Source organism: Chroicocephalus ridibundus, chromosome 2 (genome assembly GCF_963924245.1).
Source record: "Chroicocephalus ridibundus chromosome 2, bChrRid1.1, whole genome shotgun sequence".
In the NCBI taxonomy this organism is placed as follows: domain Eukaryota; kingdom Metazoa; phylum Chordata; class Aves; order Charadriiformes; family Laridae; genus Chroicocephalus; species Chroicocephalus ridibundus.
In genome coordinates, this window is record NC_086285.1 from 157,175,881 (window position 1) to 157,201,982 (window position 26,102).

The following is a 26,102-nucleotide window of genomic DNA, read 5'->3' on the forward strand; positions in this document are numbered from 1 at the left end:
GTCATAAAATGGGCTCTCCTCACAACTTGCTACGTTATCTTTTGTCTGTTTCTAGAACACTGCACAGCTGAAAAGGCATTTTTCCCCCTTGAAAGTTATTATGTCTGTCCATAATATTAAAGTGTTTTCTATAAGGTCCCTACTTTTAAATTATTATTCCTGCCTAAAGATTTAAGACTTTGTTTCTTATAATCATTCATTAATCTTCAAATGCTGGTTTTCTGGCATCCGTAAACTGTTTCAGTTATCCAGGATTCACTAAAAGTGTGCCAATAATTACAGAAATAAGATTGATTGTCCATTCTAAAGACAGAAGCCTGCTCAAAAGCAAATGCTTTATTAAAGATCTCTCAAAGGAGTCATATTAGAGGAGACTGTAAACACAGTAGCCATTACTAATACTTTGCTTTGACTTCTATTCTTTTCCTTTATTAATACAATTGTCATAGTTTAGAACTGTGATATTAGTGTTCCTTTTTAAATGCATTGTCTACTAAGGGATGATAAATCTCCGCAGTAACTAAAAGAATGGGAATCTCTGGAAGAATTAGAATTATTAAGAGTGACCAATCATTTATGATTTAAAGACACTAAACAAAAAAGGTTGGGTTTTTTTACTGCAAGGTTGGACAAACACTGGAGCAGGTTGCCCAGAGAGGCTCTGCAGTCTGCACCTCTGGAGATACTCAAAACCCAACCGGACACAGCCCTGGGCAATCTACTCTAGCTGACCCTGCTCGAACCAGGGGGTTGGACTAGGTGATCTTAAGAGGTCCCTTCAAACCTCCATAATTCTGTGGTTTATTTTTTTCCGGGCTTCACAGTTGAGGCTTCTCAACCTGAGAAACCATTTTATATTCAGTTTTAGATCCCTCTTTTATCTCACATTAACTTACCTGGTTATAAATGTCATCTGACCGTAGGCGGCCAATAACCATGCTAATGAATGTTTCACTTATGGGTACCCTGCTGAAGTAACTCTCAGGGTAGTTTGGAGGTCTTTTAGCTCCAGGCTGGCTTGAGTATCCAGTGCTTCGAAGCAATTTACAGATATCATCTAAATTGGAATCAGCAGAGGATCGGGCTGCACTGTTTTACAAAAGAAAAACAAAAATTTAGCTGTATGACCTAACTATTCCTTCCTTCTCCTCACCATGTAATCACACCTTTCCTCCAAGAAAATGATCCCTAACTAAGGTCGGGGAGATTTTTGGTTGTTTAATCCATGAACATAATCTTTACCATATTATAGGAGGACACTGGTAAACGCCCATACTGGAATCCCAGATAAGCGCACAAACAGAAAAATGAACTTTATTCAGGAAAAGAAGCAAGGAGCTTTACATTCAGAGGAGTTTTCTTTTTTTCTTTTTTTTTTTTTTTTTTCCTTTTTTCCTCCCCATTTCTGAATTCCCCTTCCTGACCCACTTCTACATTCCAGAGTTAAGGAATCCTCTCTCATTATATACTGGGAGGCATAAACATAGTCAAAGAAGCACAGAAACAGGATAACTAATTTTTTACATGCGTAAAAGGATTTGCACTGATGCCCTTTGAAATCCTGTCATATAACAACGCTGTCATCCTACCCTGGAAACTCCTCATTGGTTTGACTAAGCAAACACTGTAACTACGAGAAGCAACACATTTATTGTCTAGATACTCAGGACTTTTCACCAAGATTTGCTCACATTTTTGGGAACCTGTGATACTTTCATAGCTGGCACTTGCAACATTAAAGCTTTAGCTGAAAGTTTGTCAGCAGACTTCAAATTTCTATCATGAGAGCATGAAAAATCTGTTGCTCCAGTTTTGCGGCTAGACCTGTAAAACCAGCTAATGCAAGGACATTATTATGACAATTAACATGCAGAGAGCCCTGCACAATTATCAGAGTCTATCTGTATCGCCAGACAGTCAAAGAGTTGCTGATTTATTTTAATTCAATAACCTAGTTAACTGAATATACTGCATGTTACATCCTTCCAGCCTCAAGCCCTTCTGAAAACTGATACATATTACCTGTATCTGTAGTAGGAAACCAACATTCTTTCTCTGACTTCTCCTTCAATCTTCTGGTCAATGACCAGTAGCATGACTCCATATAAATAGAGCGCTTCACACTGTTCAGAAAAAGGAAGAATGAAGGGAAGAAATCACATAAATGCTATTTTGTAGTAACACACAAAGACAAACATATATTGGTAAACTAACCCAACATCAACTATGCAGTCAATACAATATGAAAAATGGCAGGCTGTATATTTTTGGTCTTTGTCCTCCTAAAAGTGAGTCATAGCATTTCCATGCATTCAGTAAATTTAAATATTTGTCTAGTTTGGCACCAAACTAGTTGGTTCATTTTCTACTATTACAGAACTGTTCAATACTTACTAGAAGCTGTTTTCCATCTTCATTAAGGAGGACTGTTTCTAATGTTTGCTGAATGTAAATTCCTTCATTGAGGTCATCTAAATATCTAGGAATCATAACAAAGAGTTAGTCGTTGACTATTTTGCTCTCAAATCATATGTCCTCAGAACTCAACCGGTCAATTTTCTCTGAAAGTCAACGGACACATCAGAACATTTCCCTACTACAAGCAGCATGCAGTTTTTCCTCCATACCCTGATGGCATACGTGAAAGACACTAGAGGATACTTTGTAACTTACAGCTAACATCCTCTTAGTCTTCTTAGGGGTGAGTAACAGCCTGAGAACAGAGCACTGAGAAGGTTTCCACTCTAAAATTTAGTAAAACTGTCATTTTTTCAAGTTTCCTCAAAAATAACTCTGGAAATACCATAAATTAATCTTGATTGCAATTTGGAAGGTAGAGCTAGAAGTAGAATATGTTGATCTCAATTAACAGAAGATTTCTTCCTATTAAATGATTTTCCAGTAACACTACTTACTAATAATGTTAAATACGTAATCTTTTAATTAATCTCTTCCTATAAGATCAATAACAAAACCAATTTTTACACTTAAGATTCTCTGGAACTTTTTCTTAGAGTACTTAATGAACCTTTCATATTTTTTTTTACCGGTAAGAGTAGCAAACTTGAGAATATGGCAACTTCACCGAAAAATTAAATTCAGAAAAATAATGCAAATGAAAGTTAAAGAAAAAAACCCACCTGACATTCTGTTTTGCAAGACAAAAAACTTAGTTTAATAATGTAGAGTCTCCTTTTATTAAAAAAATCTTCAAGACAATCTCCAAGATAAAGAAGAAAACGTAGCTCTAGCTTACAATTGAGGAAATGAGGTAGAGAGGTTAAATGTTTTCAAGCTGGTAAGCAACAGTAGGAGCAAAAGTTAGTGTTCGCTCCAGCAATCCAGATTTCCAGGTACACATGAATATGCTTCAACAGTGAGCACATCAGGTCTCTAAGGAAAAAACTTCTCAGTATTAAGACTAAACGGTACTCTAGTCTGTAAGAAAATCCACACGTATTTAAGATACCTTACCTGTTTAAATCTACAATGTATTTATGTACACTCTGAAAAGCTAGATAAAATCTCGTCAAAATTTCAATGTTGTTTTCACGAAATTCTTCATCTAAGTCCAGTAACTCAGGTTTGGCTTCCAGTTTGCCTTCACATGTCTCAGGTCCCTAGAAAAAGAAAATAATTTTTAGAGATAACATTTAACTTTGACTTCTTTTTGACATCTCTTCAGTAGGACACAGACACGTACAACCACCACTCTGTGCACAACACCAGAATTAACGTTTCTTACTAAAACAAGGATCTGTAGTTTTCGAAGCTACTTTGTGATTGAACATTGATTCCATAAAGATGAGTTTTACACTTTGTTACAATCTGCAATGATTTTAAATATGATTTATCCCAGGTAATCAATGGAAAAGAATAGTTAATGCTTTGGGTAAAGCCCAGTGCATCTGAAGACACTGTGTGCTTTTTACAGTGCTAACTATCTCCCTGATGGGTTTTTTTTGCTTTACACCTTTGGTCTAATTGATTTCTGAGATAGAAATCGTAACATTGAAGCCTTACAAAGCTTAGTACCTTCTCATTTCACCTACATTTAAACTGTTTGAAAGTATTACACTACTTTTTTTTTCTTTACAGACTCTGTATCTAGCTCAGTGCTAGTCCCCCAAGTTAATGCAGAAACTATGTCATTAACAACTGCGGGGGAAAAAGGGTTGGGATGAAGAGCTTGAATTCCTTAAAGCAATGGTACAAACTTTTCTAAGCATTTACCACTGTCAACGTTTCTCATTGGTCTCACCATCACCATTTAAATGAAAATACTGTTAATGTTCAGATGAAAATATTAACATTTAATTGAAAATACTGTTAACGTTATTCCACAGACCACTTACGACAGCATGAGATCATGGCTTAAAAGGATTTAGTCAACATGAACTACATAAAAATAGCTTAAAATAGAGTTAAAATGAAATATCAAGCTTAATACCCAGATGACATTTTTTGTGTTGTTTTAAAAATGCTCTTCTGTTTCTCTTTTTGTGCAAAATGCCTACATAAAACAAAGGATAAAAGCAGGCCCCAAACTGCCCATGAAGTTCAAATGCCCAAAGTAAACAGCCTGAATTTTCAAAATCTCAAATCTCTTCTCATTAGGTAATTCTAAGAATCATGAATACAGAAATGGCACATTCGCAATGAAAATATCTGTAAATTCACTGATCTCTACTTTATGTCTTTTCTAGATTTTGGGGTGAGTACTCTGAAAAGCAGCAGCACTGTTATGCTTCTTTAACATCCAAAAATCTTACAGTTTCAAGGATAGTTGTATTTCTCTCCAATTATGCCTACTTGCTTTTAAAATTTCAAGTATTTTGTTTAAAAACAGCAAGCACTTAGATCTAAAGGTATCTGGGAAATGATTTGCGCTCAGGGTTTTCAGCATCTAAGGCTCATGGTTAGTGCTTGAAATTTACAACTCTTACTAAAAAACCCCCACAATCCCTCCCCCTTGCTTTACTATTAACACTTCTTGTATTGTACAATCCAGATAAAGTCAGATTAGATAAGTCTCTGTAGTTCCTTCTTAATCACGCTGAAGAATTGCAAAGAGAAATAGGTACTGCAAGAAGCTTAATTTTGTAAGGGAAATAAGGGCTTTTCATGGACACTACTCTTTGATCTATTTGTTTATTCAGCACATGTGACAAGTCCAGCGAACGAACAATCCCAGTACTGTCAAACAGGAAAGCAGAAAGCAGTTTTCATGGCTGCAAAGAATAAACTACAGATAACCAAAGGAAGACGGGCATACTGCCCACAGTACTGCTTCAAAGGAAAAACAACCAACCGCACAGGCTCAGAACCTGATGGTGAAAGTATAATTTTATGTTCCTGCACGAAACTACTACTACTACTAATAATACACCCCCAGAATACAATACTCAAGTTTTATATAATCGGTATCCATCAAAGTTCACAGGCCAGATGACTCATCAAACATTTTGAAAGGTGTAGCTGGGACTGTTCTTGAATGCACTTAAAACTGCTGCCCCCTTCTCGCCCTGATACTCTCAGTGCAGGTATCAGTTATACTTACATTCTGCCTACTGGTTTTAAGCACAGAACCTTCCCTAGACTGTTTCTTCTCACTGAAATGAGTAAGATGAGGCTAAGTATGACAAGAAGTACATAAAAACCAAGACAGCCCAGAAGCGTAATGTTAGCATGCAAGCATGTCCCAATTGCTATCTCAGTTTGGTGAATTTTTGGTAAAAACTAAGTGAGTAAGAAGTCAATTCTGAAGAACGCTAGTAATAAACACAATAGTCAGGAATGGCCATTTCATAACGTGAAGCATCCTTATGCAGGACAGCAATGCCTTAAGGAAAAGTTTAACAATAAAAGAAAAGGATTTACCTTAAAATAGCTGAAATCAAATATGATATCCCCATACTTCTGTTGATCAGCCTTGTCCTTTAGCCTGAAAACACCAGGAATAAATTCAGAAAGTCTCAGAAGTTCTGCAATGATGGCATTTCCACAGGAGACAATCCGAAGAACTGCCTGACCACAGAGATTGTTTTCAGCTAGAAAATCAACCATCGCGGAGCTGGATGTGACAGAGCAGCAGAAATCCTGCAGTCAGCTTCTGATTGTTAGTTATTTGAAGAAGTCTGATGAGAAAACTAGCTGTGCCATTAATAACCTGTAAAAACAAAACCAACACACATTGAGGGGTTTGTATTCGTATTTTTATAGTTTAATCTATACGTGGTTTTAAGCATATTCTAATTTTTTTTAAAATTTATGTAATCTAAATTATCCACAGCTTTGTAAAATGAAAAAAAAATACACACTGAATTAATCTTCAGCACATACACTGTGTTTGACTCAGTCACTTGTGTGACCAGGAAAGGAAAGCACAACCTTTTGTACCAGAAAAGTTGAGAGAACTATTGAAAAAGGAAACCATCACAAATACTGAAGCGATTGAGACCACTCAAGTAGATGGCAGCACGGAAAGCAAAAACACGTTACAAGATATGTTTATATTAGCTACCCACTTTGAAAATACAACCACAGTGATTGCGACAGGCTTTAGCAACAAGGAAAACTTTTACAGCAAATGGAAACGATACAGCTCCATTCCTTCATGTACTACCGAAGGCTTGGTTAGCTTCGGTGCTGCGGTTGCATTTCCTGGTCAGTTTTATTTATCGACATGTTTCCTGCAAGATAAGGAGCGCGGCAGCGCTGAAAATAAGCTTTTGCATTTAGAAACACTCATGGAAAGTTACGAATTGACTTTCCAAGAACAACCTTCCAAGCCACTGAGATAAATTCAAGATGACAGTGCCTCTTCTGCCCCGAAACGGGAACGGGGAGCCCAGCCCTCCCGCCCGGCGAGGCGCCGGACACCATTAGCGGCCGCAGCAACCTCCCCGGCGGGCCGCGGACCCCTCAGCGGCCGGACCGGGCTCGGAGCTCCATCCCACCCCGCCCCCCTGCCCCAGTGCTCTCCCTCAGGGTTCCAACCGCGCCTCAGCGGCCACACCAACCGCCCGCCGCCTCCCCTCACCCGGCGGCCTCCCCGCCGCTGCCGGCCCCGCTCGGCGGCGCTCACCCTCCCCCGGAGGAGGGTGCTGGGCTCCCTCAGCGCCTGAGGTGAGGCGCGGGCAGCAGGGGGGAAGGAGGGAGGAAAGGAAGGAGGCGGCGGCCCTCCGTGCGGCGCGGCCGAGCCCTCCCCTCACATGACGGCGCCGTCATGTGGAGAGGCGCCGGCTGATGAGGCGGTTCCGCCGCCCGGCCGGCCGGCCCGCCTCCCCGGGGCCCAGCTCGCCCGCCTGTCCCTGCCGCCGCGAGGGTCGGTGCAGGGAGGACACTGCTGGGCCAGGAGCCCCTTCGGGCCTCGGCGGCTGGGACTAGGTGAGGCGCTGGTGAGGGCGGCTGCTTCGGCCGCCCCCTTCCCCTCGGGCGGGGTGAGGGCAGCGTTCTGCCGGCCGAGGGAGCGGGGAGAGGCGGGCGGGAAGGGGATGTGTGGCCTTTGATCCTCCGTGCATGGCTGAGGAGGGGCAGGGTGGGCCGGGGAGTGAGGTGGAGGGCTGGGGGAGCGGGGGTTCCTACGTGGTGGGATCTTCTCCAGACCTTTGTGGCGGGGAAGTAACGTCTCCCTGCGGTAGGTGGTCACCGAGCGTGTCTCGGGGGTAGGCACTAGTCCTGGTAGTCAGTGAGCACTTGTCATCTCTAGATCTTGTGTTATAGAAGTAACTTTTTTTTTTCTTATTCTCCTTCCTAGTTTGGGATGTTGAAGCATAGAGAAATTAGCTTATTTGCTCAAATCTTTAAAATAAGTGGCAGAATAGAAACTGTAATTTAAGCTTGCTGCTTAGTAGCCCTGTCTGGACCATTTGATCACTTATTGTTGAAGGAAGAAAACCTGCCTCGGGTAGTCTCACTTGGTCACCTTTTCAACTCTGATTTTGCTGGTTGTATTTTCCAGAAGTGAGGGGGTGGGAGTTGCAAATTTTAAGTGCTTCATTGATGGACCCATTGAAGACCTTCCTGGCAAAAAGGAGCACCTTAAAAAACACTACTGTGAAGCCAGTTCCAGTGAGGAATGTGGCTTTTCCTCTGAAGGCAGAGTGGACAGCTGCAAGCTGAAAGTTGAAGAATTCACTTAGAAAATTCAAGAGTGAAATCTTTGCTTGGGATCATAAACAGTTTCTAAGAAAAATAATATTAAAAAGAAAAAAAAAAGGAAAATTTGTCCAATAGTACTAGACAGATTGAGATGAAACTACCAATCCAATGGTATGATTTAATATTGTAAACAGTAACTTCTGTTCCTGTGTAGTTTGCTCAGTGCTTCCACAAATGTCAAGAGAATGAAGAAGCTTTTTTAACTTTTCACTGTTGTTTTTTTCAGATTCCTGCCTTTCACAGTGTGTATCTGTGAAATTTCCAAAAGAACAGCAGGCTTTCTCAGTGAGATTTACCAAGTTCAAGAAGGGAATTAGGTTCTCACTAAATGGGCCCGGAAAGATGAAGCTGCTAACATGATTTTATGTGACTATTTAATAGTGTATATTTGGATCACAGAGGTTCTATACAAACAGTCTTGCTAAGATGGTAAACAGGTGCTTTAAAAAAACCAAAAAGTAACAGCTGAAAGTATTTGTTATTAAATCTTTAAGAGCATCCTTTTCCTTTACTTTCAAGGAGTTCTGTATGGAACTTTTTCCTTGTCTTCTGTTGTTTGACAAGCCTCTAAAGATCTCTAAAGGTAGCAATCACTGTCTTTTGGTGGGGAGAGCATGAGCTGACATAACAAGCTGTTGTTGAAGGCTGCTGCTTCCTCTGTGGCAAAATGCACCTTTAGAAGGGTCCAGAGAGGAAAGCAATTTATATGTAATTCACAAGTTTAAGTGGTGAACTTGAACTGTTTTTAAAATGTTGGAAGCACATGACCTAAAAGTGGTGTCATAAAAGATAGTCTTGAGTGGCCAAGCACATTTTTTAAATGGAAAAAAAAAAGATCTGAAAGAAAACATTAGGATAGAAGAGAGCATGACAGCAGGCATTCAAGCGTCAGAGTCTGCATGATATTCATGAGGAATGTGGCAATGTTGTTCAGGTTAGGGTGAAAGCAAGATTTAGTTATGGACTACCAGGGAAAGTACCAGGAGATACAGCCTTGGGTATGCAAAGCTTGGGCAAAGCTTTGTCCTTTCTGTGAAGGTATTTTCCAGATTTCTGTTGGATTATAGCGTGTCAAAGGCTATTGTTGATAGAACAACTGATCCCGTTGGGATCTTGTGTAGAATTCAGATAAAATTTCTGGTATATCCCAAATGTGGTTATGGATTCCATTCTCTCCCTCCCCCAATATGATCTCAGTATAGTGCTTGGACTAATGCAGTATTTCTGTCTATTCAAGACTTTTATTTTTGTAAACAACTGTGTATCTAAAGCTGAGCAGAATTTTTCTTATCTCCTGAAACTTAGTATAAAATTCTGCATGCCAGGTTCATGTTTCTTATAATAGCTACATGTTATCCAAGCAAGTTATGGCAAAGCATGAAGAAGGAAGAGCAGAAGCTGGAATTTTTGAGAATCATAGAATGGTTTAGGTTGGAAGGGACCTTAAAGATCATCTTTAGGTCCTATTCATATTCAGTAAGTAGTTCGGACCACCCTGCCATGGGCAGGGACACCTCCCACTAGACCAGGTTGCTCAAAGCCCCATCCAACCTGGCCTCGAACAATTTCAGAGACGGGGCATTCAAAACTTCCCTGGGCAACCTGTTCCAGTGTCTCACCACCCTCACAGTAAAGAATTTCCTCCTAATATCTAACCTAAATCTCCCCTGTTTCAGTTTAAAACCATTACCCCTCGTCCTATCACTACGCTCCCTGATAAAGAGCCCCTCCCCTTCTCTTCTGTAGGCCCTTTTTAAGTACTGGAAGGCCACTATAACTTCTTCTGGAGCCTTTTCCAGGCTGCACAACCCAAACTCTCTCAGCCTGTCCTCATAGGAGAGGCGCTCCAGCCCTTTGATCATCTTTGTGGCCCTCCTCTGGACCTGCTCTGACAGATCCATGTCCAGAAGAAACCAACTGATGTGAGCAGTGTGGATAGGCACAGCATAAGCAAACCCACGTGAAGGTTGTGTTAATGACAGAGGAGAAGCAGTTAATCCGTGCAAGGCTGTAGGTTGTGGATCAGTATTGGAAAGGAAGACGGTGGTAAAGAAACTAAATGTGATTCCTGTGGAATGCTATTCTGTGCTAATGGAATGTTGGTACTAAAAGTTTGTAGCAGCTTTGGGGGAAGCAGGCAGCATTTGTAAGGTGCGCTTTTACTTAAAAATGGTGGTAGATGTTTTACTGTTAAGTACATTCTTAAAAGAGTGGCCCTTTGTTAGATTATTTTTTCCAAGGGCCAACTGTTGAATCAGGCTTGTATTTGGTGAGGCTGAACTGGATGCAAGAGGTTATATTTCTTTCAAGCCTACTTGATAACATGCCTAGAAAACAGACAGGTTTTTGGGCTTGTGGGCTTTTTTGGATCTGAGATAGAGCAGTAATTTTCAAGTGAACGTAATCATTGAGTTTGAACCTCATTGTGGTTTAGCAATAGGAACGAGCAGATGAAAACTGCAAGTTGCTTTTTGTGTTGTAGTTCTGCTTAATAGTGAATAGGAAGTGAATTGAAAACCTCTGGTGAATTGGAGTTCCACAGAAACTACTGGCATCTTGGGAGCTAAGATTCCATCCCTGCTCTCTGCTGTTTCAGTGATTCTGTTGACACTGCTTTATGGTTAGCTATCTGTACTTCTGTTTTCTCTCCCAAATTCTTTGGGTGTAAGCTGCATTCAAAATGCTTTATCTGTTACTTCTAGAGTAACGATTTCAAGATGCCGGGCAGTGCAAGAATCTCATTCAACTCTGTGGATTCCTCTCTTTCATCTTTGAAAAACTGCCAGTCTTACATAAATACTGGAATGGAGATTGCCACTCATGTTGCCCTTGACCTTGTGGAAAGTTTCAGTAAGTATATTCTCTCTTATATTGCATCCTGAATCTGACAGATGAGTCCTAGGCCTATGTATTTTGTTATTGTTAATATCTATCTTCATTATAGGAACTGTAGCTCTTCTGGCTAGACCAGGCTGTTTTCATTACAATCACTTAATTATCTTAAATGATAAGTTCAGTGAAAATGTAAATACCAGGCAAACATTGTCCCAGCTTTTGTAACACCCAAGACTAATTGTGTTCCAGTGGTGGTTACCCTACAGCTTTGTAAAAACTTTAACATTGCTGAACAAGATGGAGAAGGCCTCTTAAGTGGGTGAATAAAATGACTTTTCATTCCAATACTGCTTCTTTGTGTGTGTTTTATTTGATGTTTAGGGCAAGATATATTTAAATAATGATTTTGAGTACAAAGCTTGAGACACCTGCAATTTTTTTAAATGCTGTCTCTTTCTCTACTGAAAATTAGGCCCTTTTGGGGTGCTTCAATTTGAACATTTGCAAAATGGGGTACCTTAAATCTGTAATCACTTCTAACAGTCTCGTCATTGCTATTTCACAATAACAGGTGCACTGCAAAGCTACTTTTCAAAGACAAACATTAGGCATCCCATTTCGCTATCTTTCTTAGACCTGTGATAATGTTTTCACTAGGAAAAAAATAAAAACTTTAAAACTCCAAAACCCTAATAGTTTTAATTATGAGTGGAGAGTGGAGAACGAGAATCCTCTGAAACAAAAGTTTTGCTGTTCATTATAAATTTTGCACACAACTAAGACAAGTTTTATGTACAATCAAGATGAATGCTTTTCTCTATTCCTACTGTGATAGTTCTCTCTATCCTTCGACCTTTTTATCCATACTGCCATCAGAGACAATTGACATGTAATTTCTAGTGGGGTAGAGGAAATGGAAAGCTTGTCTGAACAGTCAACTGGGGATTCCCTTTGAGGTAAAACTGGTATAACCAGTTCTGTTTCCTCTCTGCTTTTGTAGTCACCATCTCTCCTACCTTGCCATAAGCAATATGTGGAAATACACTGAATGTACTGAATTCTTTCAGTCCCAAGACCACAGAATGATCCACAGAAATTAGTTATTTGTACAAAAGTTAAAAGCTTTGATTAATTTCACATTTCAGTAAAAGCCCCTGTTGCATTCCCATTTGGAGGGGTGAAAGGCAACTTAACGCTTCACTGTGCAGGTCTGCAGCTGGAAGCCTGTGCATTATACTCCTAGGAAATGTTGTTATCTTCCTTACTTACTTATCTGCTTCTGACACATTAATCCTTATTTACAAACTTGAAATTACTTTGTCCATTTCAGTCAGTAACCAAAAGGACCATATTTAGCATTCTATCCTGAGGGTAGGAGATTACTCTTGGTGAAATGCCTACGGTCATTGTTACAGTTAAGTTACATCATGGAGAGGGAAAACAGTTTCTAGACCATAACGCTCATTTTATTTTAACAGGGGCACCTTTCCTGTAGAATCATAGTTACAGAATTGTCAAGCATGACCTTTTAACATAGTCCATCCCATTGCTCTACCGAAAAGGTATTCCAGACTTGTATTTTTAGTTTCACCCTCTTTGGTCTGGTGTTGCGGTGTTAGCTTTTTACTTACAATAACTGTCCTCTTCACTGCTACACTTCTCCTTGCAGATATATGTACGTGTGTACACGGAACAAACAAATGAGTGAAGCTCCTCACTCATAAGGTTTTGTTTTCACTCTGCTGGCTGCTCCACTTGGACTTCAAGTTCTTATGTTCCTTGCACAGTGCCATCAGGAAAGATACAGGGTTTCTGTGGCATGACATACTTCTGATAAACAAAAGAGTTTTAGAATTAGCATCATCTGATCTGCCACACTTGACCGTTCAGGTCTACCTCCAACTCACATGTGATGGTTTCTATTTCTAGAATTGTTACTCATCTATCCTACTTTGCCTCCACGTTCTGAGGCAAAATAGAAATTAAATTTTGAGCCAGCGTTAGATAATACATTTCTGCATTCTTCTTCTAGTCCCATTTGCAGTTTGTTTTAGTTTCCTTTACAGAATTTAACTGTCCAGCTTCTGACAGGTTTCATTGCCAGGCTTTGTAGAAACAAAGAATTCTGTTATTCTGTTTTACAAGCGCTATTTCTGTGAAGGTATTTTATTCCTTTGGACTTTCATATTGGACAACTCTGTTTTTTGGGAATAGTACCAAAACTTGTCATAGCAAGTACATGAGAGAGGTCACATTCACATCTGAAGACAAATAACTGAAAAGGCAAAGTTGGTGTAGCAGGTGATGTCTGTTTACTCTCTTAATTGCTATTCTCCACAAGCCCAATCCTGGAAACGTTTACTGGTAAGCATATTTATTAGGTAGTACACAGTAATGTTTGCTGGACTGGCTACCGTTTAATGCAGTATTGTGGAGGGACTTCCTATAAACGTACACGATGGATCTAACCGGATCACTTTTCCCTACTTTATTAGATATGGTAGTAGATTTGCTCTGGTGCTGTATTTGAGATGCTTTCTATGCAGCAAATGCCATAGTTTGTGGGTTTTGTGGTTTGTTTTTTTTTAATTAAACAGTGATTTGTGAAAGAACCTGTGTGTGATTTTTCTAACTTGAGAGCTCTAGTAAAGATGAGAAATATAAATTAACAAATTTAAGTTTTCTTTGACATGTTTAAAGGGGTTTTATGGTGTGCCAATTTTGTGGGTGTTTCCCTGTTCAGTAAAAATTACTTCCTGCATATTAGCACTGTAGGGCTAGAAAAAGCTCTTTGGTTTCTGATGTATTTAGTGGAGAACGATAGGAAGAACGCTTCTAAAGGATGTAAAAAGAAAACAGTTTGGTGTTTCAGCACTTTTGTATTCATGTAAGTTATAAAGCAGCCACATGATTGTTCACGTAGAGTGAAAATCTAAGCTCACTAGGGGGCAGAAGAAGATAGGAAGTAAGCAGTACTTCCATTTAAGTTACAAAAAGCATTGAAAAGAAACTGGCCTCTTTACCTGTCTGTTGATCGGGCCATGATCCTTGAGTAGCCTAAAGTCTTCTCCAGTTAAACCACCCAGAGAACACAGAACTCTTACACTGGTTATAGACGCTATAAAATCCTCTCAGAATGATTTTGAATTTAAGCTTTGTAAACAGATGGTGGTAGTGTTACATAGAATAAAGAGGGAATAAAACTACTTGTTTGATCGTGAAACCGGAGGGCTGCCGATAGGAAGAGGTGCCAGACTCGTGGGCAGGAACTGGCTCAGGATATTCCATGATTTATAGTAACCTTGTAACCTATAGTAACCTTTCTCCAGACATCTCAGAAGCTTTGCAAGCACTGGCTAAGCGGCTCAACTCTCTGGGAGGTAAATAATGGTTGTAGGGATTACTTACTTCACCACCACTGAAATGAAATTTATGGGTGAATAATGGCGCCTACACAGAAACATTGTAACTGTATTATAATCTCATAATCCAAAAGAGAAAATAAGATTTCGTCTAACTGGCTGAAACAACTGAGAAAACTTTATTAGAGAAGATAGAGGTTTTTGAGTTGGACATCAGATTAAATTGCTTACTCATGAATAAATATCACAATAGATCTTTCACACCTTTATTTTGACATAATGTTTGAATGTTTCAGAACTAAATCAAGCACTGGGTTTTCATTTCAGCGGTAATTTCATATGGAGAATGCCTCATGTTGAAGTGAGACTATCCTTTCTCTCTGCAGCATAATTCCTTTTAGGAAGCTGCCATCTACCTACTCACTCACTTCAGTCCTGCTTAAATGGAATTTATCTGTTTCAGGATAAAGGCAGTATGGCTGCAAGCCAGTGCATGTACTGATGCTACTAGTGATTACTGTGCCTACTGTGCATTACTGCACTGCTGTAGTTAAATTTATTTTAAGAGCCCTATGTACATCTATTCATTATATTCTGAAAAATGAACACTTTTGCTCATCATAGTTAACTTACATGAGGCCGTTACTTTCTGGCAATAAAAACAGAGCCTTTTAGTTTGGATACAGTTCTCAGATTTGGGATTCTTTGCTTTTCTTTTTTTTCTCCTACGCATTAATTGTGCTCAGAACTTCCTATTAACTTGGAATTTTCCCCTATAGCTTTTGACTTTCTGTTCTGGAAAGATAAAGTAATCTCACTGGACACAGATATTCCAAGGAGTATAAACAACTGTTGGAGGAATTGATGCGGGAGGAAGGGTCAGTTAAATAATTAAACACTAGCTCTGCAATAAATAGTGGTCAGAGAAATCTAGAAAAGTGAGGGAATCAGTTTCACGAATATAAATTGCAATTCAGATTACTTTGAAGATCTGAAGATTTATAGCCTCTCATTACATGGTCCCACATTTGAAATGTAGGACAGAATGTACCAATTAATCTAATTCTCCATAACCTTGAACGAGTTTGTTTTACTACTTTCTGCAAAATAATAATACTAATAAAAACAATGCTTTCTTTTCATATGAATAATGGAAAGATTTAACACCCAATATTTCTAGGCAGATTCATGTTCATCTCTACTTATGCATATAGTTCTCTTGACATCTTTTTGCAGTCCACAAGAGTAAATTTAAAATTATTTCTGTCCATTTAAGCTTTATTTAATGCTGTGAGATGTTTTGGAAGTCCTAGTGAGAGATAATACGGCAGTATGGATTTTTTTACTTGGAATTGTAAATAATGATAGACCTCACATGAAGAAGTCAAAAGGAAAATATTTCACAGTAGAATTAAAACAGACTGAAATGTCTGTGAGGCTTTTAATGATATAAACACTCAGAATCTGTTCCCAGCTTTGTACTACCTCCCCTTTCTTTTATGCCTTCTAGCATCTTGTTCACTGCTGCTGCACTCTGGAGATAAATCTTAAGTTAGCTCTAACCACAGTGATTCCCAAGTGTCTTTCCTCTAAGGAATCCACTGTTCACAGTGTGCTGTAAGGATGAGATACTTAGACTGCTGTAAGGTTCATTGACAAAATTGCACTTACCAAGTCTTAATTTCATCAGTGATTCTATTGCTTAGTCCACTAATAAATTTGCGTCCATTTTGTTCTAGTCCTGCATAGATTTATGAAAAAAAATGACTAGTGTTAACTGTTCAGGTCAGGCATTGCTCATTTATGAACATGTACGAACTCTAGCAAAATAAGGCAGAATTCCTGTTAACTGCTGTTAATTTAGGTGAAGAATAATTGTAATGCATCTCATCCTGAAAACCTTTTATTTCTCAAATAATCTTGATGTCTGTGAAGCTAAATTGTTGATTAAGACCTCCTTGTCCATTGAGAATCTGCAGACTTTTAGCATTAAGCATCTTGATGGTGGTGTGATGTGAGCATGTGCTGGCAAAGAGACAAAATTTTAAAAGATCCTGTAAGGGATTAAGGATCTGTATCTAGAGGTTAAAACTAGTTTCACCAAACTGAATGTCAAAGGCAAACAGCCACCTTAAAAGCTCATTTTATTTAATGGGTTAAAAAGAAGGATAAGTTTTATGTCCATCTCAGTCTTTATGCTAATTATGTTTAGATACTGACATTGTCTAAAAGTCATCTTTTCCTCTTCTTTCAAGAATTCCGTTGTGGTATAGAAACATTTTAAAATGTTACTATATAAGAAAAACCAAACACCTAAGCAGAAAACTAGGCTGTGCATAGGTGGTTTCAGTATGTCCTCCCTGTGCTCAAAACAGTCTTGGATGTTCTGTGCCCCAACCTAGCAAAATACTGAAGGAAAGGATACATTGAAATTCTTGAGTGGTCTGCCAAGTTTCAGGGTGGTCTGTATATTTTAAAGCTTCAGCACATGCTTATCTCCTTTGCTGGACTGGAGTCCTAATAGATAGGTGAATTTGAAGGTGACACTGTTTGAAATTAGTTTTAATGCAAGTGAAATCATCTGAGTTCTACTATACTCAATTTAGCCTCAAGCTGCTGTTTGAGCTTTAGTAGTGTGATTGAAAAAAGAATTCACTGAGTCAGTACTTGTTTGTCATTGTCTCTCAAATGTAATGCTCCTAGTATGGAACTTTCAGCCCCCTATCGACACCTTTGCATGCTGAGGTACAGCTGTTTGCACTGCTAATTAAACTTCTCTTAGTTGCTGAATTGTCTTTTACTTAAACTACTTAAAGTAGCTCTATAGGGTTAGAAAGCACTGCTGGACATCCGTGTGAAATCCTGGAAGGATAAGTCTTACTTTTCTTTTTTGAAATTAGTGTCACCTGCTGTGTGTTGACTGATGTGCTGGTAACGATGTGAATATGCTGGCCCAGCACAGGTCTGCCATGTCCAAGACAGGCATCCGTTCCCAACTCCGCTCAGAGTTATCAGATGTGAATTCTGTTGACTTGCTGAGTAAGGATGGCAGTTGTATCTGAATCCTCAGGAGGAAGCAGCAGAACTGTGTCAATAATACGGGACTGTGAAGTACAGAGAGCTATAGATACTGGAATGAAGAAGACTACCTCATGGTCACCTCCAGGCTTTTAGCCGAGCAGCTTGCTCTTTGGAAGGGCTGTTGCTTTTGTCTGGGCTGGAGTCAAAGACTGGGAGGAATGTCCAGTACAAACGGGAAATAACTGGGAGGGCTGGAGAGTATGCTAACTGCAGACAAGATGATAAGAATTTCTTGGCATAAAACTTCTGAAAAGCATTTTAAAGCATTGACAGATAGGGTTTTGTCTAATTAGCTGAACAGGTTTTGTAGTAGAGATCAAGATACTTCCTTGATGGGCTTTCTTCCAACCACACATCTCATTCCCACTGTGAGGTGTAGAGGCCCTGGAGTGTAGAAAATGTGTGTGGGACACAGTTATTGCACCTGAACTCTGATCTTATTGGGGGGGAAAAAATGAGATCCTTTTCTTTTTCTTCAAAAATTTGCCCTAGAACATTATGGTCAGCTGCTACCGTGGCGCCTTGCCATCTGTATTACATAGCAGTGATCTTCCCGTGGCAATGGCAAGGTCTGCATGAGAATTCCTCCTCTCTGTCTCCACACGTTGAAGGATTTTTCTGCTCACCAGAATGTACAGGGCAGGCCCGTGGGTCTTACAGAGTGTTAGTGATACGATTCTTTGGCATGTGCCCCAGATTAGGTTAGCCTTTTACAGCTCTGGCTTTTCCTGCTTGTCTGCTCGTTTCCTGGTGCATACCCTGTTCTCCCTGCCAGCAGAGCTCACCCCAACTCCGGCTGCTTATCCCATTTGTCTGCTCCCCTTGCCCCAGAGCTGTCCTTGCACTTTTCTTCATGTGTGCTGCACTGCATTTCACATGTGCAATGTCCTCCCTTTACTGGCTGCTTTCTCTTCTACAGATTGCTTGGGACCCACCCTGCATCATGATGCCTGTTAAATACTAGCCAAACAGTAGTTGGTAATGTAGGTTCTTTTTTCAATGTGGATTTAGGTCTGTGAGATTACCCACAGCACTTTGATTTCTCTCACTGCTCTCTTAAAATGATGTTAAACAGGAATCAAATCACTCTAAACATTGCTGACCCTTGTTGACGTAGGAAGGAGAGTAGAGAATATAGACACGACAGTCAGCCTAGTTTTATTAAATTATTGTCAACTTTTTAATACACGGTTCATGAGCGTCTACGGAATATGCACTATTCTTACATGCAGTGCCTTTCTAAACACATTGCAGCAACCTATGACAAACAGTCAGGCTTGAAGATTAAAAGTTTGTTCATCACAAAGCAAGGGACCTTTCCATGGAAGTTTCACTGACAGTGACCTAAAACTTCTACTTTGAATGGTGCAAACTCCAGCATAAGGACAGACTCTGTAGCTGTGTTTTAATATAAAATTGTTTGGTGTTTTTTTTTTCTAGTTTATTTTTCATTGAAAATGCAAATGTAGGATTCCTGCAGTACCTTAACATAACATGAATCTTAACGTTGGCTAAGTTCTTGTGCATGAAGTGACCACGATGTGATTGTCTGTGGATCCAGAAATGAACCTGCCAACACCTGTGCTTCTAAAATTGTAATGCTCTGTTAGTTTCCATAGTGTTAGAGATCACTGTGCTTCATAAAAATAATAAAAACATAACATACTTATCCTGAGAACAGGCTTTAGTGTATAGACTAGAACGACACTTTGCAACCTGCTCGAGCAAGAGTTAGCACGAAGGTTGTCTGACCGAGGAAATGAGCAGGACTAAACTTTGACTCGCTATCCTGTTCTTGTCCAGGGACGATAAGCTGTGTCAAGATGTTTTCTTGTACATCCTACCTTCCTTTGCATATGTTTTATTAGGTCGCTCTCCACCCCACAGTGGCCTCCTAATGGACAAAGCTGTGGCCTGTTTTGTAGGGACCCTGCATGAGGAATCAAACCTTGTTTTTCCCTTATGAGCCCATATATCTGTGAAGGTGCTCTTGGAAAGCAAATAGCGAAACAGTTTTATATGCAGTGTAGGAATAGCATTAGAATTGAGCAATCCATTACTTCTTTATGGACACAAGGGAACAATCTTATCTGGATTTGCGATCCCCAAGAGCATGCCTCAGTCTCTTGGAATTTACTTTGTCTTTAGGTTAGAGTAAATTCCAAGTAAGCGTTGCAGGGGTTTTTTTTTGGTGGAGAATATAAGTGTAGAATGTCAAAGTCCATAACTGGAGATAAATGGCTTTTCACTGACGCTTGCTGTACAAAAATGTTTTCTAGCTATGAGAGAAGGTACTGTAGGAAACAAAGAAAGACCAGTGATCCATTAAGTTCAGTAACCCTTCGGTGTTAGCCTCTACCAGATGCTTCCTGTGACGCTGCAAGAATTCCCTCACCATACCAAGTTGTTCACAGAGGAAGTTTCTTTCTGACCCCAGGCATTTATCTGCCAGAAGCTGTTTGTTAACTGGTCTGCTTTGTTGCTACCCCAGTGTCTGTGGTACTAACTGGCGGCGTGCGCAAACTCAGTGTAGGCACCAAAACTGCATCTTTCTTCTTGGGAAGTCTTTTCCTGTTGTTTAAAGTAAACTTCTATTTTGGGGTATGTGAGATAAAACATTTCAGACTCTTTCTCAAAAATACTAATTTATTTTCCTTCAAATCCCTTGCTTAAGATTCATCCATTTAGGAAAGAGGTTCTTTTTTATCTTAACTTACGCTTGTCCTCTATTATGGTGTGCTTCTTGAATTGTTTTATAAATATTTTACCTTTCAGCTAACAGTGAGGAAGATATGTATGTTTTCTTGAAGTAGGTAGGTAAATGGTGTCACACTTTAAGTATTTCTTCTTCAAGTAATTTTATTTTTTGAGACAAAAAGGACTGGTTGAGTTCTTGTGAAGTGCTTTTCTGAAGACAAAAAAAATTACATTGTGTGAATTATGCTCTTCAGTCAATATCAAAATTTTGAGAAGAGAGGGTTGGATTAATTTTTTGTCCTACCTTTGTGCTTCAGTAATCACAGTGTAAAAATTACTTACAACATTTATAGCCAGCACTGATGAGCCTGTTGCTGGAATACACTGGTTGGTTCTGAAGGCTGTTCTTCAAAGAAGCTATCTGAAAAATGAGAATTTGGAAACGTGCCTTCTTTCAAACTCTGGAAAAATATGACTTGTAATGAAAGATTTGTGTTCTTTTATATTTATCCAAAAACCACCCTGACCATAGTCTGTAATCTTACAAAGCGGGAAGGAACAAGTATGTGGGGTTGTTATTATTTCCTAGCTGGAATTTTGACTGTAAAAAGAACACAGGGCAGCGAGGAGAAAGTAGCTATATTAAGCAGCATGCTTTTGTTCTGCTGGCTCCTTTTCTTTTGAGGTACTCAGTAAAATGAGTGGGTCCAAGTATCTTTGTTCCTCAACTTTGGCAGTTCTGGAAGGAAAGAGAAACCCATTAGGTGGCAGCAAAGGCTTTCCTGCAGCTTGTGCTGTTACTCCTTCACCTGCTGTGGCACTTCAGTAACTCACTCCTAGAATGGATTTAGAGGTGTTGGTGCCGTATCACTGTACTCTTGCATTTAGTAACACTAAAATATAAATGGAGGATTAAGATTAATAGTGGAGAAAAGGAATTCGTATTATCAGTTGATAGATTTTTAAGGTTCTTCGGGACCAGCGTGATCTACTGGTTTGACTTCCTGCATAATACAGATCATTGCCTTTCGTACAATTACTCTTGCATGGAGCTGGCATTTTGTAGTGGAACTAGAGAGCGTCATTCAGAGTGAAATCCAGTCCTGATATAAAGCTATCTTGCGGAATAACTGTCTTCAGTGCATTCTCATGGAAATGTACTGAGAGCTTGCACCTGAACAGAAGGCTGTACTCTGGACAGTCTCGGTTTTTGTCAGAACTCTCGTGAATGCTCAGATGAAAACTGCACAATTTTTATTTCTCAGGTTTCAGTAGATGGTATTCACATAGTGTCTGATTTCAAATACATACATACATATGTATGTATGCGTGCATATTTATACTTTTTTCTTGTGTATTTTCCTAAGGAAGTGGGTAATTTTCTCCCCCAAAGGTCATTATGAGTTAGGGACGTTTGCAGTCACCTGGTGGGTTACCTCATGTACCCATAGTCACTATAAATTTCTCTGTGTCCTAGACCTCATAAATTCTGAGCAGTCTTCAAAATAGATCATAAGTGAGATTTAAATGCTGTATAGACCTTTTTGCAGACCCTCTGCACACTAGTGATGTTAACCTTGAGAGAGTGAGTGAGCTTACAGCCGTAAGTTATAGGCATGAAATTGCTGGGTGAGGTTCTTTGGCCTCTACGATGCATGAGATCAGAATAGATGATCCTAATGGTCTGTTCCAGCTTCAAAATACAATGAAGTACTGCAGAGGTCTTGTGTGGGCTTTTTAGCACAAAGATAAATCAACCTCTTTGAACAAAAGCCAGAGAGGAATATTTTATCGGAATAATTTACTGTATGAAAATATTCTCTGTAGTATATTAATCTGTCATTTTCTTATCGTCATATTTCTGCCACGGAAATGTGGCAGTAAGAAAATACTGCTAACTCCTGTTTAAATGTAGAGGCATACAGTATATATAGAAAGTAGTGTGGGCTTTGAAGAACCCATTCTGAAGGGTTTAATTTTTATCAATTTGAGTAGATCAGTATTTAGCTTTCAGTGATCTAATTGTGTGCCTAAATAACTAGGGAGGGAGGAGGAACCCACAAGAGTAGAAAAAAATCTGTGGTTGGCAGCATTCAGAAAGATTAAGAATATAAAGCAATTGTATTTCTTTTCTTGATTCTTTCCATTAGGGCAAGATTTATCTGGGTTAAAAGTGCTGCATTGTGCTGACATGTTCTCAGTGTTTGGTCAAAACATGAAAGAGAAGCTCTTACGTAGATAGATATGATCATTCTGAAACCTTCATCCTGATCCCCTACCAATAGACACAAGACCCTCAGCTCTTTTTTTTTTTCTTTTTTTCCCTTCTTTTCCTTTTTCTTCTTTGTTCTTCTCTTCAAGAATTCAAGAACTTGTGGCTGGATTTTTACCTTCCTTTTTTTTGATACTCAAATTTTGTCAGTGCATGTAGAATTAATTATGAGAGGTTTTTAACATTTTCAGCTAAAAATATTTAAAAAAAAAAGCATTCTGACTCAAATCCATGTTTTATGACATGTTTCCATTTACACCAATGTTATATAGCACAGTGATGCTCTAGTGAAGAGTGAAGATTATAGTACGTACTGATTAAATTCCAAGATTTTAAATGGGAGTGTCTGCTTTATCAGTCAGAATCACATGTAAGACTTGTGTTTTTCTTATGATTGCTGACAGAGACCTATGAAAAAGTTCACCCTTTGCAGGATAAGGCAGAGTTTTGTTGTCCGAACTGTAGATTTAGATTATTTTTATTGTAATTTTCATAGATTTTTTTCCTTCCATTCTCATTTTCTTTCCCATTTTCTCTCAAGAAGAACATAACAGTATTATATGGAAGAGATAAAACAAGTGAGATGCCCCAAGTCTGATTTTGAGGAGGCCTTGAGGCTAGGAACAGCTGTGCTTTCAAACTGGCATTGCCACTGTGTGGCCTTGGGCAAGTCATTAAAGTTCACTAGGCATCAGTTTCCCTTCTATAAAAAAAGGTGTCAGGAGTCTTTCAAAACAGGATGTATGAACATCTGAATATCTCAAACTCCTGAGTAGATATTCGCTTCAGTTGTTGCTTGTGTCTTCTGTGCTTGTGGAAATTATGCTGAAAGAGTCTAGAAATAATTTGAGTTGTCTGTTATGGCGGTAGGTGATTGGAAAAGGTAGGAGACAGGTAGCCAGGAAAAATATGTCTGCAGGGGAAAACAATGGCCTAGCAAAGGTGTCATCTTTACCTTTTGTGAATTAACAAATAGGAAATATCACATCTCCAAGAACTGTTATAGGTGATGTGAAATGGTTTGAACTACTAAAATATACAAAGGACACCAAGTGAAGATTTGCACTTAGATGAAATTTATGAATGGATCCTTCAGCCATGTTTACAGGAGGCTAGTCTGACGTTTATTAGTGGGTCAATAAATAATACTATGTGAAGAGAGAAAATATTACACTGACTCAAAGAATGTGCTAGAACTGCTTACGGAAAGAAAATTTACCAGTGAAACCCACACTCCAGCAAAAAGTCAACTGAAGTGATGGAGAATCCATCCCATCTCTGAATAAACAGTTCATCTCTGTTTGACAGAGAACCTTGTATTTTCTTTCTTCATTAGCTTTGTTTCAGTTTTCAGGGGCTTGATCTTCTGTTTCTGTCTGATGATCAAATAGCCCAATATGTTCAGAAATCTTCAGGATGATAGTGGTAGATCATGAGCACGTCACCTTTAGTGTACTTCAACTTCGCAAGTTGAGCTGCTTTAGTCAGTCTTGATGTAAGTCACACTTTCCAGGCATTGAGTAATTTGTGTTGCTCTTTCTTTGAAATACTGAAAGAGCTTATTGAAGGAAAATGCAATTAGCAGGATTTAGTTTCATGCTTGTTGGTCTAGAAAGTGCCTTTGCCCAAATTATACACTGTATGCCATGTAAAGATAGGGATGCATCTGCAAAATTGTCAGCATAGAATCCGCCCCTTTTGAAAAAAAATAAATAAAAAGTTAGAACAATCCCTGTACCCCTCGTTAGACATTGAACAAGGGTCTGGCATTCCTCATCAGCATCATATACCTCAACTTTCTGTGTGGGGCGTACAGTAATAGCCAGGTGACCTGCCATCACTCACACTGCTGCCCCAGCCACCCTTTTGGGCATTGTCCGGATTAGGTTAGTTCCCAAACTCTGCACTACGTAGCAGTTGCTATTAATGACTGGTGAGCGTATGTCTTTTTTGTTATTGTTTTTTCAGTTTGGGGTTTTTTGTGTGTTAATGGACCTTTATGTCAATAAAAGAAAATCAACAGCCATGAGTCTGTTAGAGCTGCTATTATATAAAAGGATGGGAGAAGGTAGGAGGTGACCCTCAAAGGTTGTGTTCACCAGGAAGATGTTACTTGCTAATAGAGAAAGAATCAAAAAGCAGGTTAGCAAGCGGTCAGGGAAAAAGGAGCAGGAATGGGGAAACTAGTTGAGGAGGAAGAGAAGGGGAGAGGAGCAAGTGGTAAAGAAATGTGTAATGAAGGAGAAGGAGAGGTAAGAAATAAGAAAGCCACAGCAAAAGGATTAAGGAGAACAGTACGCTGATTGTGCTCTAGATGACGAAAGATATTTAAATGCTTTCCTAATGATGTTTCCCATGTAAGCAACTTCTGTAGTTTCCACAAAGGTGTTAGATTTTCCAAATGGGAAGAGCAGTGTGGCATATAAATCGAAGGAGGACTGGTTCCTGTGGCTGAAAATGAGGAGAGAAGTGTGGTCTTTCTGATTAGTCTCACACTAGAGTTGTTCAAGATCTCTGTGTGTGAACCTCCTTACTTTTTTGACATTATCAACAAATGCTATAGAGTGCTCTGAAATATGCATGTGCTGTAGCACTCAATAGAAGGTGACAATCTCAAACTGCTCTATAAATTACATATAATGAACTTTCTTATTAAAAAAGACTTAACAAGGAGCCAGCTGGCTTAAGGAGAAGGTGGCAGATGAAAAGAACACAATTCAAAGAAGTGTTCACACATTAAGGAAGTATTTTAACAGGCTTTCCCCAGACTGTAAGTGGGAATGGAATTATACGTTGCATGTAAATGTCAAGTGACAATAATATCTTCTGAGTTAAATCAATCTTGCAAACTCTTTCCTCTTTTTCTTAAGCAGATGAATAAAGTTTAACTTGTGATTTCCTTACTAATCATCTTAGTAAGCAGTGGGTGAGTAGACTTTTTACTGTATGGGTAGATTAGTATGACATTTTCACAAGACTTTTCTTTTTTTATTAAAGTTTATTACTTGTGGGTGTGGATCTAATTCAGAGCTGTTTTTTCAGTGAATTAGGTATGCCATCACTCATTCAAATTCTGTATTTCTTCAGTATTTTCAGATTAATCTTTTATCCATGCTTTGTCAGAGGTGTGCAGTCTGTCCTGATGTCTCAAGGTAATCTCAAGGTAATCAAGACTTCTCTTCCACTGAACATAGTTTCTTTAGTGCACAGATTTGGCCTAGTCACTTTTATAGAAGACCAGATTTTAAATTGAACAAGGTTCAAAAGCTTATCTGTATACAGGGCAGAAAATTCTCTTAATTAGTACGTTCCAGCTACACGTATCTCAAGCGTAGTCTTACGGTTCTGGATTTAATTTCTTTTAATAACACAATGTCTGATAGCTATGTGATGTAGTTTACCAGTTCTGCTTAAGTACTGAACAGAGGGAGCCTTCTACTTAGTTCTACTATCTAGTTACAGAACATTTCCACACTTGGTTTCAATTTATATTCCTATTTTTTCAAAACTGCCCCTTTAAATGCCATGAGGCCCCCACAAAGCTACTTGTTTCCTACTATAGGCAAAGACAACAGGGTTATCTAAAAGACATGCTGAGAGACCGTCATCTGTGGTGTACTGTAAGCCATCAAACAAATTCCTGTTTCCTCTCAAAATCATAAATACTTGTGCATGCATGAGAGACCCAGGCG

The 26,102-nt window shown here is 39.1% G+C and overlaps 2 protein-coding genes across 3 annotated transcripts in view; one reads left to right on the plus strand and one right to left on the minus strand.

Annotated features, from left to right (window-relative positions):
- Nucleotides 1-7,225, minus strand: part of WASHC5 (WASH complex subunit 5) — a 29,723-nt gene extending 22,498 nt beyond the window's left edge. The window contains exons 1-6 of one of the 2 annotated variants that reach the window (XM_063327527.1): nt 7,088-7,225; nt 5,881-6,169; nt 3,475-3,620; nt 2,395-2,479; nt 2,023-2,123; nt 897-1,089 (exon numbers count right to left, since the gene is read on the minus strand). In XM_063327527.1, coding sequence (XP_063183597.1) covers nt 897-1,089; nt 2,023-2,123; nt 2,395-2,479; nt 3,475-3,620; nt 5,881-6,066 — 711 coding nt within the window. In that variant the 5' untranslated portion in view covers nt 6,067-6,169; nt 7,088-7,225. Of the gene's footprint in view, nt 1-896; nt 1,090-2,022; nt 2,124-2,394; nt 2,480-3,474; nt 3,621-5,880; nt 6,170-7,042 lie in introns of both variants that reach the window. The other variant, XM_063327526.1, reaches the window with a different exon arrangement.
- Nucleotides 7,226-7,250: 25 nt separating this feature from the next.
- Nucleotides 7,251-26,102, plus strand: part of NSMCE2 (NSE2 (MMS21) homolog, SMC5-SMC6 complex SUMO ligase) — a 132,094-nt gene continuing 113,242 nt past the window's right edge. The window contains exons 1-2 of the mRNA XM_063327528.1: nt 7,251-7,389; nt 10,866-11,013. Of these exons, the coding sequence (XP_063183598.1) occupies nt 10,881-11,013 (133 nt within the window). The 5' untranslated portion in view covers nt 7,251-7,389; nt 10,866-10,880. The remainder of the gene's footprint in view (nt 7,390-10,865; nt 11,014-26,102) is intronic.